General features: G+C 41.0%; 1 protein-coding gene across 3 annotated transcripts in view; it reads left to right on the plus strand.

The window, feature by feature from the left end:
* Positions 1 to 16790, plus strand: part of LOC130172703 (intermembrane lipid transfer protein VPS13B-like) — a 322841-nt gene that overhangs the window by 159914 nt on the left and 146137 nt on the right. For all 3 annotated transcript variants that reach the window (XM_056381575.1, XM_056381576.1, XM_056381574.1), the window contains exons 23-25: positions 5111 to 5345; positions 6656 to 6873; positions 12826 to 13029. In XM_056381575.1, coding sequence (XP_056237550.1) covers positions 5111 to 5345; positions 6656 to 6873; positions 12826 to 13029 — 657 coding nt within the window. The remainder of the gene's footprint in view (positions 1 to 5110; positions 5346 to 6655; positions 6874 to 12825; positions 13030 to 16790) is intronic.

Genomic DNA, 16790 nt, shown 5'->3' on the forward strand with positions numbered 1-16790 from the left:
ATTGTCACACAGGCTAACTGCTTCCAGTGCTGTGTTTATTGGCCTGTTACAGGGCTGTTAAACACAATTTTGTGGAATACCAAACACAGTCCTGCACAACCTTAACTTTTACACTTGAAGCTGTGACATGAAACACACACGTACTCTTACTTCCCACTTTGACCTGTGAGTACAGAAAACATTTGAGTTTTTTTTCTGCTGTGTTTTGCTGTGTATGCAACCATGTCATAACCCTTAACACAAACATTGGATTCCCCTCTGGTCCCACCACCTCCTCTCCTCTCCAGTTTCCTATCCTCCCTTTGTGCCAGTCATCAGGTCTCCACACAGATTTTCCACCCTGAATCAATGCATGGTCATGATGAGAGACATTGACTCTAACAGCCAGGCCTAAGCAGAGAGGGACAAAAGGACAGAGGCATGGGAGAGTAGGGTCATGGAGGGATAGATGCTGTCAGGGGTTTTGGCAGCAGTTGACGCAGTGATACACTGGGCTTAAATTGGGCCTGAGCTTGCCAGAGTTGAGCTCTGTCTCCTCACATCTAAATCGCACCCTTCTGAAGCTGAGCTCCATCTCCATCAATATCATATCATCATATGTTTTTAAATGTAATTTTCAAATCTCCAGATGGCATGTGGGTAATGATGAGTAATTCTCTAGACTACAAAGAGAGATATTTGGGGTGATTTCTACACCCATACCAATAGTTAACAATGAGCTGTATGGGTTACTGGTATCAATTATCAGTCGTCATCAGACACACACGTCATCAAATGCGTCAGGCGCGTACAGTCTCTAATGGCGCCAAGTCAGTCAAATCGTTGTGCTGCGTGATAAGTTTTCCAAAGTTAATTCCTGAGTTAGCCGACATCTTCTGTTTATTAACATGTTCCTGTCCCATCCCTTGTGGGATCTGGCAATTTCTATTAGAGATACAGAAAATATGTCACAAATCCCAAAGTAACGTCTGGTCATATATAATAATCAGACCATAGGCTATTTCTCTGTTTGGAACACACAGTGTGTGTGTGTGTGTGTGTGTGTGTGTGTGTGTGTGTGTGTGTGTGTGTGTGTGTGTGTGTGTGTGTGTGCGTGTGCGTGTGCGTGCGTGCGTGCGTGCGTGCGTGCGTGCGTGCGCGCGTGCGTGCGTGCGAAAGGTGCAGCAAAGGATAATTGAAATTGATTCTATGCACAATGAGATGTGCAGTCTCCCTCCTTACCTCTTCCAAGGAGATTCTCTCTCTGTCTGTTAGTAGGATATCTCATCCACTCACAAAATGTTATTCCATTTCTAATGGAACAAGTGATTCTAAACTATATTTTTAAAATAATTTCTCGGCATTGCAAAATTTTTAAACATTTTTTCATGAACTATTGTGCTTGATTCAAAAAAGGTCTTTTATCCCACGATTATCTGTCACAGTGTGTATTTTACTACAGTTCAAGATGAAATATTCCTAAACATTTTCTATTATTAATTAACAAATGTAGACAATTGTACAGCCTTGGCAGAGGCATGCACTCTCTTAATGCTTTCTAGTTCCCACTATATTTTGATCATACTTGTTTACCATGTTTGTCTTGGATGCAACTTTAGCCAGTGACTGTGTTGCCTCCTGGAGTCGGTATGTATTACAAAAAATAGTGTGTTCATAGACTCTCTGGCCACACAGACTCTAGCATGATTTAATCCAGACCCTGGCAAGATATTTGAGGACCAATACAGTTATTCATCTGTTTGGTATAGCATTATTTCCCTTGTACTTCTGTGCCGTCACCCTCATTCTAGCAACTCTGTGTTTTGGAGTCAAATATTCATTATTGGCTTCAGCCTCTGGTGTGGAATACCCACTGCTGTCTTATCTACCACTTTGACCTAAACTCCCTCACTCAAGAGAAAAGCAAATGTTGCTTTATTCACCGCCCTCACCCTTGAATTGACTGGTGAATTTTTGCCATTGTGTATTACAGCGTTTTTGTTTCTGTGTTTTTTTGTGGCTTTTATTAGCTGTTACCCAAAGGGTGGGGGGAGAAAAAGCTTACCAAAGATTAGCTTTCTATCACCCAGATTTAGGACTGTAATGCCATTTTATTTTCCATTACATACTGTGGCCCTTTGAAGCATTTGGAGCCTTTTTGCAGTGGTGTAAACATGTAGAAACAGCGGTCACTATGCCCAGTGAATACCATTCAATTTTTCGACTTTTTCCTCTGTTGTCATCTGTGAGATGTTATCTGATTATTGTTAGTATTTCACTGTGTGATGTGGCAAGTCTGTGGCTATCATACACTTGACATCATCTTTGGTTTTGTGTTGCCATGGAGAACAGCAGTAAAGCATTATAGTCATAAGCAAACACCACTAAGGGGTATTATATTATGTTTTATTGTACACATTCACTGTAACAATTATGGTGGTAACTTATGCAGTAAGCTCCCATTTTTATCTGCCCTGCTGTAGTTCTGAATTCATCCTTTTATGGCACAACCTGCTCTTAATACAGATAAACTTCCCTTTTGCTTTACTTTTCAAAAACATTGGCTAACCTAAAGTATGTCACACGATTCACTTAACCTTTCCAAATAGTTATTAACAAAATCTACTTCATTTACAATTTTGCCAAAAAATATCCCACAAATGCCAGGACATTTTTTAATATAAAATGAAATATCTGGTGAAGTGAAGAATCTCACGTGTGTCTTTTCAAATGCAGACAGACGGGTTCCTTTAGTATTTAAACAGGATCAACGTTCGTCAGTGAACATTTATTGTAGTGTTAAATATTTTCCTATGATTTTCTACAAGGTTGGACTCCCAAAGTTGGATATATGATGACAGATTTAGTCAACCATCAGGTACTGTATAGGAACTAAAATAATTGAGGTAACTGTAGTTGGTCATTTACATTTCGTCTGTATGGTAGAATAGCTGCGAAATGACCCATTTGAAACATCAAATGTTTAAGTATAAGATTACTTTCTATATTTGTTATGATTGAACTTAGTGCATATGTTTATCTCTGACAGTAATAAGGTTAAGTTTTCACATGTATACAGACATATATATGATGCCTTTGAACTACATTTGAGCTTGGTTCTGCATTATATTAGGCCTTAAGTGATTAGTCAATTAATCAAACTGTCAGTTGATTGAAAGTTAATCAATTCAAATCAATCAATGTTGATGTTGCTTTAATTAGTAATTTATCAAACACATATGCCAAAAGTTTCATATCAATGTTATTTGATTACTTTTTTTTTTTTTAATGGTTGTTGAGAAAAACTAAGTAATATTAAGAGATCTTGTTGGGTTCTTGAAACTTGTTATAAAAATTCTTCTTTTTCTTACTGACATACTTAAAGTGATATTATAGTATAGGTAGATGAAGCGCGGTAATGGAAACATTATTGAATGCCATTGCTCCTGGGTTTTCCTTCCTGTCTCCTTATGTTCTACATACTGACACACCCAATTATTGAGTATCAGCCAGTACCATTGTTCAGAAAATATTATGATGGCTGAAAATAAATAGCCCAATCCAAAGAAAAGAGGTAAGATGTAATAATGTGAAATAATGTGTATGACTAAACCAAGATGTCCAGCAGGAGAGCATTAGCCTCAGGCAGTGAGCTAAAGGTGCAGACCAGAGTCACAGTGTTAAACCTGGCGGTTTCCGTGTGTCTGCCTGCTTTACAGCTTAACCCTTCTAAGATCTGCAGCAGACCAGGCAGTGTCAGTGGATTTTCTTCCTGCGTGCCAGCTCTTAAAAAGGCCAAAGCCTTATGTGTCAGTGTGCAAAAGTGTTCAGATTTCAAACCCCCTTTGAAGAGTAATCAAAAGAGGAAGCAGCGTGAGATGAATGTGTAACCATAGCTGTGCCTCTCTTTTTCTCTCTTACTCTCCTTCTCTCCATCTTTCTTTCTCTCTTTCACACTCTTTTTCTCCGTCTATGTCGTTCTCACCCCCTCTCTCGACTCCCATGAAAGCTAGGAGAGCTGGGCTTCATATACAGGCCTGTCAGAGGTGTTCCAACATCTGTGTGTGTGTGATATTAGCAGAAGGTTGCACAAGTGTATATGCAGAATTATATTGAGGATGGGCATGTGTGTATATGTGTATATGCATTGCGCACTGAAAATATATCACAGTATAGCAATGGTACTTGTCAATAATGGGCATTAAACTGAGGAGCTCTTACAGTATTTTTATAGTATTATCCTAGTCCCGCAGTGTGATTGAGACTAACATCTTTATCCACTCAAAGTTCATCAGACACTCTCACTGACGCACGCACGCACGCATGCACGCATGCATGCGTGCATGCAGAGTATCTGGCAGCACCTGCTGTCTGCCCCCTGGACCCTGTACTCCTCTCCTTTCTGTTAACTGGTCTTTTAAATCAGTGGAGCCCCAGTGTAATGGAAAAAGACACAAAAAAAGCACGAAGGCTCCGACAGGTTTAACGCCGCTCGCTCTCTGGCTACTGGCTACTGACTTAATGGCTTGTAAATTTAGCTTTTTTTGAACAGAAATATGTGAACAGAAATATGTGTGATACTATACCGCTGGAATGGGTCTCAATCCCTTAAAAGAAAAAAAAAAAAAAAAAAGACCTCAAAAATGATTTAAGTTAAAGATTCAAATGTCAAAAGTCCTTCAAGTTGTAAAAGGTGTTCTGTTTCCTAGATATGGAATTTCACATTTGTTTTAAATGGGCATTCAAAGTCTCAAATTCTTCTTTTAAATGTTTTTGAAGACAAATCCTTTTCTCCAAAGCAGTACTGAAACTAATATGCATAATATTAGTGCATATACAGTAATGGTCTAATAATAATATTTAACTAAGTTTAGTTTGAAAGGTTTGACAGGAAAGGTTTATTAAGCATATTTAGTCTTTTCCAGCAACACCCACTGTTGTGCACACATTCGTTATTAGGTCCTTTCCATTGCAATCCAAGTCGTCTAATGTTGACTCAGAGCTGTGCCCCTTGAGCCCCTTAGCTCACTGAAAATGATCTTGGGAGGCAGGTGGCTGGTCACTGATCAAGTTACACTGAATTGATTAACATGATTTTTTTGTGTCCTATATTTTTCTCTTCCCTCTCCAGTTGGAGCTACAGTCATGCTGTGTGTTCTTGCCTAATGACAGCCTCCCCTCCCCGAGCACCATCATCTGCGGTGACATTCCCGGCACCGTCCGTAGCTGGTACCACAACCAGCCCTCTATGCCGGGGACTCTGGTAGTCTGCCTGCCCCAAATCAGTGTCCTCAGTGCTGGGCACAAGTATATGGAACCGCTGCAGGAGCTCCCCTTCGTGGTCTCCAAGCCCATCCTGGAGGAAGGTAGGCTTTCATACTGTATCTAATGAAATCTCAACTTAAATTAAAATCATTAGAATGTTTGAAGAACACACCGCCAGACACACAAAGCACCACATGACCTGGTGTCAAAAAGACTGATTTGAATGTTTAAATGAGAAAACAAAATGTAAGACTTTGGAAAACAATGATGCTGATAGGTTCATAGGTGAAACATGGGAGTCTTGGAAAGTAAATTTCAATGGGTGGGGAAAATTTACTTAGGTTTTATTACGAATGAATTTGCTTTTATTAATAATTGAAATTAATGGTTTCATGATAGTAATAGGCAACATAATGTGAATTCATCATCATTATGGCCTTTTCAACACTGAACAAACCTTTGACCCTCTGTTACTCATTTACCATGACAAAAGACAAACAAACTTAAGTAGAGCGACTTTGAGAAATAGATCTCGCACATGTGGTTTGCACACCTGGTAGAGTTAACATAAGCAACACTCAGACGGTTGAGCAGTGTTTTCTCTTTAGAAGAAGAAAAAATGGGCCACCCTCCTTTTTTTCTCTCAACTCTTCAATGACATCAGCATTGGGCATACAGATTTTAAAAACAGAGGAGAAAGAAAAACGACAGCAAAAACAGTGACATCAGCAGCCTTGTCAATGTTGCCGTTAAAATTAACAACCCGTGCTTTTAGTAATTCATTCCTACACTTTGAAAAACTCTTCATCTCTCATTTTCAATGCTCCGGATCAAAGCGTCCTACCCACAGTGCGTGGGAAATGTGCTCTTCATGGCCCTGTGCTAGTGAACAAGTTCCCTTTGCTGTGTAAGATGGGTCTACCAGGGTCGGCAAGTTAACGCATTCAAATGCTCCAAGGGTGGCATCTTGTCTCAAACCCACACATTTAGAATACACCTTCACTTTACAGTGTATTTTGATGGGACCATCTACTCTTTATTGAGTGTAGAAGGTTCTTTGTAAGACAGATTACTCCTCCTTAGTATTCCTTTAATGAAGATTTCTCGGCAGTTAGCTTTGAATTTAAGTGGAAGGTAAGTGGAAATAAAAATCAAGTTGTCATAATGTTTTTGATAAAGAGCATTGCTGACGTATCCTTCTGATCCTTTAATCCATAGCATTTTTTCTCTTCCCCTCAATTTCCCAATTACTTGGCTTGTATTCTTTGCTTCCCCTTCACATGACGTCTCTCTCTCATCCTGCCTGCTCCTCTTGATCTCAGCCAATATCTCTCATGCTCTTTCTCTTGCTGTTTCATCCCTCTCCCACTTTTTTATGTAACCTTTTTCCTTTTCTTATATCTACCATCAGGTGATGCCTTCCCATGGACAATAAGCCTGAGTCAGTTTAGTGTGTACACACTGCTGGGGCAGCAGCGAAGCCTGAGTCTACTGGAGCCTATGGGCTGTACCTCCACACTGGCCGTCACGTCCCATAAACTGCAGAGCTGTTCTGAAGGCAGGCACTCTTTTGTTGTCTGCCTCCATGTTGATCTGCAACCTGTCCACGTCAAGTGCTCCAACCCTCAGGTCAGTCAGACAGTCCTGAACATCTTCTAAGTCATTAGAATTACATGTATATTTATACAAATCATCCCCTTGTAAATATCCTGAAATATGAACACACAGAGCCTGGCAGGAAGATCCTGCCTCCGCATGATTTTCTGATATAGATTGACTCCAATAAACAAACTGCCTCATCTTCTTACCTCGTATAATTTTCATGAAAATGAAAGTGTAAACAAAAGAGTGTTGCCTTGTTTGTTTTGGTCAAACATTTTGAGCTCTGAGTGCAGGAGAGCGGGGAATTGCGAGACTCATCATCATTGTTTTACAGTCTTTTATTATGTTTTGGTGAGAGCATGATGAATATGGACAGATTGGATACGAACATGTTTGTCTCCCGGTTTGGTCTTTGTGTTGTTTATCATCGTGCTGTTACAGGGCTATAATCACATCTACATGTACCATTACACATGTTTTGTTTTTTCTCAATTGAATTAGCTGTATCGAATTAGTTTCCTCTGTAAACACTTAATTGGGGCGACCTTTTGAGTGGTCACACTGTTAAATGTCTCCAACCACAGTGATGGGCCATGGTGATATTGAAGGGAACTGGTACAGAAACAAATGAAAGGCCTTAATCTGTTGGTGGTGAAAACTTTCCCAGAGATGAGGAAAACAGGTCGTTTACTGAGGGAAAGTTTCTTTTCTTTCTTCTTCTCTGTTCTCCCCTTCAAATGGAGTGCCTGTGTCTGGCAAAGCTGGGAAGCCTTATTGCGATTATATGATGACTCATTATTAGTTTTTGGGTTCAATGAATTCTTCTCTTCTCTTCTCTTCTTTTCTCTTCTCTTCTTTTCTCTTCTCTTCTCTTCTGTTCTGTTCTCCACCATCACCACAGTTCCCCTGCGCTCTCTTCCCATCTGTTCACCTCCCCTCTTTCTTTCCCCCCTCTGTATAAATTTCTGACTCGAGGGGGGTTATAAGCTAATACCATTTCAAGCCATGCAGCAACTCTTTAAGAACTGCTGCCAGAGCAACCCCACCCTCTGCAGAACAAAACAGACCTCACACTACTTTGTCCTCTTTCTAATTAGCATTGCCACTTGTGGGAATGTATATGGGATTCTGCACAACATAGTCAGATAAAAACACTGATGTGTATCTAGTTACATCCAGTATTTTAAAATGAACAAATTATTATTGCACTTGCATTATTATTGCAATTTAATACATTGAAAAAATGTGAAAACAAATAAACCAAAGAGTTTGGACTCAACTCCTCCTTGCCTCTAAACCCTCATAGCTGTGACATTAAAATTATTTTACGTAACATTAGATGGATTTCTTCAAAGGTATTTGTAGAATCTGGGGAGAAATGCTTGAGTTTAAACATTTTTTTACACTTTAAAGCTAGCAACAGGTGTTGTAGGGTGTGTGGTTTTAATGTTTAAAATCACAAAAACAAGTGTGTCTGCTCACATGAATATGCATGTTTCTGAATGGATTTTGGAGAAAATACAAGGGTACCAATGCAGCTAAGATAGGAAATGAAGTAAGTGTCTTTGACAGGGTGGGAAAAACATTAAGAGTAAAATAAAGTATAAGCTGGAGAAAAGAGTGTGAGCAAAAAAGAGACCAGTGCATGCAGACACATTTGTGCACACCCACATGCACTAAAACCACATGGGAACCTTCAGCTTTGTTGCTTTCCAACATATGTTCACTTTAATGCAGAACACCCAAGGTGAACTGTCACATCCAGGAACAGAGTGGGACACACAAACACACACACACATACACTCAAGTCAAGACAAGTTCTTGTTCCATACTGTAGAGTCATTTCATGTATGCCAGTAACTGTTTTAACTGTTGACCACCGTCATTCCTCCTGTCCCTTTTCCTAAGATAACTTTTAATGGTGATCACATCAAAGCTTATTTTTCACACTAAATGTGTCTCCAATCTGAGTTTGTGTGTCTGTGTCAATGATACATGTGGGTGTGAGAAAGATGTCAGAAGATGTCAGAAGGATGGGGTTAGTAGCTGCAGTTTACGACCACCTTGAAATCAGCAGACACACACACTGCAACAGTTTGCTTTGATCTTTTACACATAACTGTATGGCATTTCAGTGAACACATACCCCCCCCCCCCCCCCCCCCACACACACACACACACACACACACACACACACACAAACACAAACACACACATGTCTGTACACATGAACACACAGCGTTACCACACATACTCGACAATATGTCACTTATGTGAAGTTTCTATGTAAACTGTGCTTAGATAAAGGCACACGAACACTCACAATATGCATGATCACCAGTCCTTCATCTCTGTGTATTTATGAATGACTGTGGAAGCCTCTGTTCAGTCTCCAGTTTGTACTACTGCAGCCTAGCAGGCCTTCTGATCTGCAGATGACAGGTCTTTGGAGAACCCAGCCCTCCAAATGTTCTGCTCACTACTTCCCAAATCATGAATTGTGGCATCTGTATCGTGAGCTCATGTAAGTGTAAGTGTGTGTGTGTGTGTGTGTGTGTGTGTGTGTGTGTGTGTGTGTGTGTGTGTGTGTGTGTGTGTGTGTGTGTGTGTGTGTGTGTGTGTGTGTGTGTGTGTGTGTGTGTGTGTGTGTGTGTGTGTGTGTGACTGTCATAGACTACTTTTTTAGACTAAAGACGGGTTGTCCAATCAGGGACAAAAGCCCCGTCCCCAATTGGGGAAATAGCTAGTATTTACAATAATGTCAAGTACACTGCTCAAAAAAATTAAGGGAACTCTCAAGTCACACATCGGATCTTAATGAATGAATTATTCAAGTTGAAAATCTTTACTGATGTACATTGTATAAACAACAGTCAATGGAAACCAAAATCATCAACCCACTGGGGGCTGGACTCACAATCACACTGAGAATCAAAGTAAAAAATTGAAATCACAGGCTGATCCAACTTGAATTTCATCATGGCAACTCATAATAAGACTCAGTAGTGTGTATGGCCCCTGCATCCCTGTATGCACTTCCAACAATGTATTGGCATGCTCTTGATGAGTGGCAGATGGTGTCCTGGGGGATATCCTCCCAGACCTGGATCAGGGCATCAGTGAGCTCAGTCTGTGGCGGTACTCGGCGGCACCGATACATAACGTCCCATAGGTGCTCAATTGGATTTAGGTCAAGGGAACGTGAGGGCCAATCAATGGCATCCAGGAACTGCCTACACACTCTGGCCACATGAGGCCAGGCATTGTCCTGCACCAGGAGGAACCCAGGGCTGCACCAGCGTCAGGTCTGACAATCGCTCTGAGGATTTCATTTTCATCCCGGTCATGCTGGATGATGTTACAGGCAGCATAACGTTCACCACGGCGTCTCCAGACTCTTTCATGCCTGTCACATGATCTCAGTGTGAACCTGCTCTCATCTGTGAAGAGAACAGGAAGCCAATGGACGACCTGCCAATTCTGATGTTCTCTGGCAAATGCCAGTCGAGCTGCACGTTGCTGGACTGTGAGCACAGGTCCCACTAGAGGACGTGGCGAAACAGATTCACAATCACTTGTTCTTCCTAAATGGACAGATTGATATCCCTGAAGTTTAAATGAGTTGGTGTTATATTGTGATGATTAAGTGTTCCCTTCATTTTTTTGAGTAGTGTAGATAGAAAATAAAAACATCAGTTAAAAAAAGACAATTCAAATCAAAACAATTAATGATTAATTAATAAATAATGGAATGACAAGAATCAATTAAAACGCGTACAAACAAATTGGTTAAACAAGAAGGTTAGAGATTAACAATCTAAAGTTACCAAGAGGCACCAAGTAATACATTTTGCTCATTTTTGGCTAAGGCGATACAAGGGTTAGGGTCAGGGGTTGAGGTAAGTCTTCACAAAATGAATTCAAATCAATGTTATGTCCCAAAAAGTAACCTATGAAAATGTTTGTGCGTGCATGTGTGTTTGACCCACTAGCCTGACAGCAGTAGCTGATGTGAACCAAATGACCCTACATTCAACTAAACATTGACTTCATGCATAGGTTGTAGATGGAGGATGGAGGTGGCAGAGGGAAGATAAGAGATGGAAGAGGAAGACATAGAGTCTAGTAAGGATGGTGAGAAAGACAAAATGGAATATGCAGACAAATTATGAAATGGTGCAATTATAGAACTGCATCATAGGGGTGCCCTGATGGCTCGCCTTGTAGAGCGTATACCACTAACAAGGATGAGTCTTTACTGCTGCAGCCTGTGTTCAAATCCAGCCTGGGCGCTTTGCTGTATGTCATCCTCTCTCTCTCTCCCTGCCTCTCCTGTCCGTCTCTACTGTCTGTATCAAATAAAAAAGAAATGCAGAAAAAAATCTCATCATAAAACTAGGGACAAGACTTAAACAGACACTAAAACAGAGATCATGCAATGAGCCCATCATTCATTTGACCCTTACACTTCTTCCCTTTTCTCCTCTACTCGCCATTCTTTACTCTCTTCCACCACATCTGCTGTTGAGTGCAGTAGGCCTTATTGTGCTTGGTTGGACTTCCACGCCCCAGACTCTCAGAGAAGGGAGAGTGGAGCCATATCTCTCCTGCCGGCAATTCAGTTCGGTTGGGTATGGCAGACAGCTGTTGGCCCTGTCCCTGGATGGCTGCTGGATCGGCGTTAGCAGCTCTTCCTGGACATGTTTGAAATGGCCCAGCTGCAATGTATTGTGCTGCTTTTCATTTGATTTATGCTTATTTATGGAAGGCCTCCCTGTAATGTGTGCGCTAACAGGCGTGCATGTGTGTGAGCGAGCAATAACGAATAAAACTGTGTTTGGAGAAGAGAAAGCTATTTTTCTGTGTGTGCTCATGTGTCTGTGCACCTTTACTTTTGAGGGACCCTCAGTGGTGGGGGTGTTGGGGGTTACTTGGCTGCAGAAGCCAAGCATTCGAAATCCAAAAATTAGCTCACTGTAAAAGAGCGCATTTCTCCCTCTCTTTCCCTGTCTCTCTTCTTTAAAGAACACTGAGTGAATGCATGAATAACTGAAAGCATCACATCACATTCCCCTGCCTTCCCCTCATGTTTTCCACTCTTGTTTTTGGCTTTGTTGTTGTTTAAAGCTAAGGCCTCTTTTCATGTGAACACATGATAAATAGTTGAGAACACTTGACACTGAGCCTTCACTTTTTCCTAACTGTGGTGAGTTTTTCAGGGGAAATTGATGACACAAGTTAACTTTCCTCTGTGGGTGTTTCTTTGGAGTTTTGTTGTTATGGATAACAAATTTGTACAGTGAAGCACGTGTATGAGCATGCTGTGCCTTTCGAATAATCACCCATCGAATGGAAACACGAACACAGGTTTTGAATTACATTTGTGAAGTGAGGCCTTTCTGAATGACAAGTACAAAGTCTGAAATAGTGTTAAGTTGGTGAGTGAAAGAAATTGGAATGGATAGTGGTCCATTTATGGCAAATATTTCCTCCTTCTTTCTCTCCATCTCTCTCAACTTTAACTAGGTTTAGTGTCACATAACCAGATAGCTGCCAAGCAAAATCATGCTAATGGCCTTAGAAGTCAGAACTACATGAGAACTCCCAAGTGCAGCTGCTTGAGTCAGACCTTGGCAAAAATACATTTGAATCTGGTTTCAAATATTAAGACTACTTGTGGTGTGTTCGGTTTATCTTTTTAAGGGGTTCAATTGGCACAGTAGACTTGATGCATCGAAATCATATTCAGCTGTACTGCAGTTGAATCTGTGTTTACATGTGTGTATAATTAGAAATAGTAGCTAGATTTAGATAAGAATCCTCCATTATACCTTTTCATTGTGTTAGAGTACATGAAATTACATTTGAGCCCAACTAATGTGAAATACACGATTCTGTCAGTGTACTGTATCTAGCTTTGTGACTTAAAGTTTTCTCTCTCTGTTTTTCCTCTTCTTATCTGCTTCTGTCACTCTCCAGGTTCAGTTGTTGTATGAACTCCTCCTCAGCTGGAGCTCTACGTGGGCTCGTCTCCAGAGGCATGGCATCTTGCGTCAGACCTCCAGCATCCCAGAACCCCCTGCTGGTGCTGCACCATCCTCCCCAGTGCGCAGCAGTGCTGGCACTGCTCTGCCGGACACCAGCACCTGCAGCCCCTCTGCAGATTTTGGCTCCCCCACTGAGGTTTGTGTTTCTCACGCAGCAACATATTTCATTTTGTCAGTTCACTGTTTCTTTGTTTTGTTTTTTTTTTATGAATTATGAAAATCATCTGCACATCTAAATTGTGGTTTTTCATATGGACCAGAATTCTCAATCAAATAGAGAAAAAAAAAAAAAACTTGCACCACCGTCAATGCATCATGGAAGGGGACCTAATTTATTCTCACTCCTCACAGTGTAATTAAGTCATTCATTCACTTTGTGTACTTTTACATATGTGCTTTTTATGTTACTGCTGCTATTGCGCCTTCTGCCATATTACACAGCACACTATCAGCCACTTTTGAACTTGTGTTTTTCCAGTATTGCTCCTTTCAGGTTGTGCTACTTGATTAATAAGAGGCCTAATGACTAAACCCTGCCAACACCCGACTATTAGTCTTTTTTTCATCTAAGGTGCTGTGAGTCATGCAGTAACACATGCTATTTAAGCCTTTGTTGTATACATAATGCTGCTGCTGATTTATGGTTTTTGATTTGGTAGTTTTTATTGTTATGAGTAGTTGAGTCAGTGCTAACACATGCAATTTGTCTAAAAAAAATATGTTTTGTTTGGGAAGAATTTTCAAAGCTGGAAAAATCTCCTCAGTGCTTGTGTTTCTTGTATTGTTTCATACCCAGAGCAGATACCCCAGATAGGCTATGAGCTCTGTTTGATTCATGTAAGCTGGGCTTTGATTGAGTATAAACCTGCCCCTTAATTTGGGGAAAACAATAACCTGTATTTACATTTTTTCGCTCAGATAAAATATGAAACCCAGAGAGCAAAGTATAAATTATAGCAGTACATGCAGGCATGTTCAAAGCCAATGGAAAAATTTCAGTCAGAGTTTTTAGGGGGAAACAACAAATGTTGAGTGTTATTTTTCCTTTCGTCCCTAGGTGATGGTGCTTATCCCAGGCTTAGGTAATGTGGCAGGTGTTTTTTCTTCTGTCTAGTACAGTAGCAGCAGCAATGACAAGCTGGGGGTCCATGACCTTGGGGCCTTGGCCAACAGAGCCTTGTGTAATATGTGTAGGTTCGTGTGAAGTAGGAATATAGGATGCAAAAAAATGATGGTGGTGATGAGTGTTTATGTTGTTAAGTGGTGGCAACCAGGTTGTAATGCTCTTTGACCACCAGGGCCCTGGATCACAGCACTGTGTGTGTGTGTGTGTGTGTGTGTGTGTGTGTGCGTGCGTGCGTGCGTGCGTGCGTGCGTGCGTGCGTGCGTGCGTGCGTGCGTGCGTGCGTGCGTGCGTGCGTGCGTGCGTGCGTGTGTGCGCGCGAGAGAGAGAGAGCATACTGAAAAATGTTTCATGTATCGTGCATCTGTGTCTTCATTTCTGTGCAATCGACATGTATTTGTTCTTGCGTCGTTTGTGGACCCATGGAAGCGGCAACAGTTCAGTATGGCAGTGAAGGCTCGATGGTGCAGTGCAGATATAAAAAGGCCGCAGTGACCCCTGCCCACTTGTCACTGTTTAACTAAGTACAAACACTGGTAGAAGTGTTTAGTCCTCTGGGAGGCTGGATGATTGAGCAAGAATGTAGGAGCTGCTTGATAAGTCTCAGCAGTAGTGGTAGCAGTCTCTCCGCAACAACCCTGCTCCCCCACCCTTCTGTCCTGCTCTTCAACTACATTCACACCACACCCCTCAAACCCTCTGCCCCCACAGCCCCTTCCAAACGTTTCCTCCCCCCTCTGCTATTACACCAAACCAAAATTCTGTGACATTTTCAAAAAAAATTGGTTTGCTAGTATTTATTATATATTTTCTTTCCTTCTCCTGAAGTCCCTTTATTCATCATATGTTTTATTTCTCTTTCCTCTCATGTTTATCCCAACCTGACAGAATTCTGTAATAAGCCTTAATCCACCCTTGACACCAAATTTTGAGCCTGTCCATAGCCTGAAAAAAGTTCTGTCCTCACCTGACTAAAGCCTGACCACCTCCAACTGCAACCCACAAAACAAAGACTCTCTAAAAATCTAAAAAAAAAAAAAGCACTCATCAACAATAAGCACTAATCATCTGTTATAATGACAGCTAACATGACATCACGCCTAAAAATTATTAGAAATTGATGTCAACACTTGATGGGAACACTCAGGTCCTGTCACCTGTCAGATATTGCATTTTTTTCTTTTTATATCTCTGCAATTATTTATCTTCCTATTCTGTCTTTCCTATGTCCATGCTTTATTCCATCTCTCCCACTTCCCCTTCTTCCCCTATTTATTTTTTATCTGTAGATTTATTCTGCCACTCTCACTTTATTGTTTCCTTCTTTAATCTTTACTTTTCTCTAAAGCCTTCCTTTGCACTCTCCAACCTTTTTCTCCATCCTTTCTCTTGTTCCTAAATCATTCGTTCTTTCCACTCTTCTTTCATAATATGCCTTTTCCTCCATCTTTCTTTGACACTTCCCAGCCTGCTGTTGTCTTCCAATGTTTGGGTCTCTCTGATGAGCAAAGACAAACTCTGCAGAGAAAATAAACCCGGATCCTCAGCCCGTTTACAGCGCAGAGGCCCAGGAATTAAATTGTATACTTTACAACTTGGCCTGTGGAGGTGTGGGAAAATAGCTCCCTTTTAGAATGTGTGGGTTTGGGGCCCCAATCTGGCAGCTCAGGAACATGGCAGAGCCCACCTCTACCTACACCACAGCACCACATCTGTTCTTCAAGGCTTCACCTTGATAAGAGGAGGGGAGGTTCTTACACTGATGAAAACATGAACTTTGGCTTTTTGGAAGTAATTAGTGATCGTAAAACCTGACTGTAACTTTTGCTGAGCTGCATCTACAGCGACCCCTGTGGCCACAACTGTTGATTACAGGATGTTGGCGCATTAAATTCTGTTGAGCCACCAGTGGAGAGGGCGCCTCAAGCAGCTGACAACTCACAGAGAAAACTCAGCCTATCAATCACTCAGGCAACAAACACAAAATCATCATCTCAGCACAAACCAGTAATCACACTTTCCACCCAGGTCACAACTAATCTGATTATTGTGACTGAAAACATCTGAACCCACAGCAGCTGTGTGCTAAGGGGTAGTTGCTAGGAGCTAGCTTCATACTTACTGAATGATTAACAACAGTGACGAGTCTTCCCTCGGCAGGGGTGACAACTCAAGCCATGGCAACGGGCAGTTATTGAGTAACCCAACATGTGAATATAATCTGCTAACATTACGATCCATATCATCTACTGACACCATGGAGAATAGTCTGGTGGCTGCTAGTATGTAGCTTAGCTCTTTTAGCTCGCAGTACATTACAAATTCTTGTTGATGTCCGGTAGTAGTGTAGGCTATATATCTTAGCTCTGCCCAGCTAAATTAAGAATACAGTATGAGGCCTGTTAATCTGGAATTTAGCTTTGTTGATTATGTTCTTAATTACATATTGATGAGATGATGAGCTAACAAGCAACTGTACCAAAGAATTATGTATGTCATTGAAAGGTCTAATAAATGAAGGGAAGACATTGGGATGACAATAAATGCAGTTACAATTAGAGGTAAGATTATGACAAAATAAACTAGAGCCTAGACTATGAGGTAATTTTTGTAATAATGTTACATACACTTCCACTTAATAAAAGTCTTAAATTTCTTTTTTTCCCCAAACCAAACAAACCACTTGAACACAGTAAACAGTGCATAGAAGACGCCAGTGTTAGAATTCACATTACTAGTAGAATAAAGCAGATGACATCACATATGACGGTATC

The sequence above is a fragment of the Seriola aureovittata genome, chromosome 7 (assembly GCF_021018895.1).
Source record: "Seriola aureovittata isolate HTS-2021-v1 ecotype China chromosome 7, ASM2101889v1, whole genome shotgun sequence".
Classification (NCBI taxonomy): Eukaryota; Metazoa; Chordata; class Actinopteri; order Carangiformes; family Carangidae; genus Seriola; species Seriola aureovittata.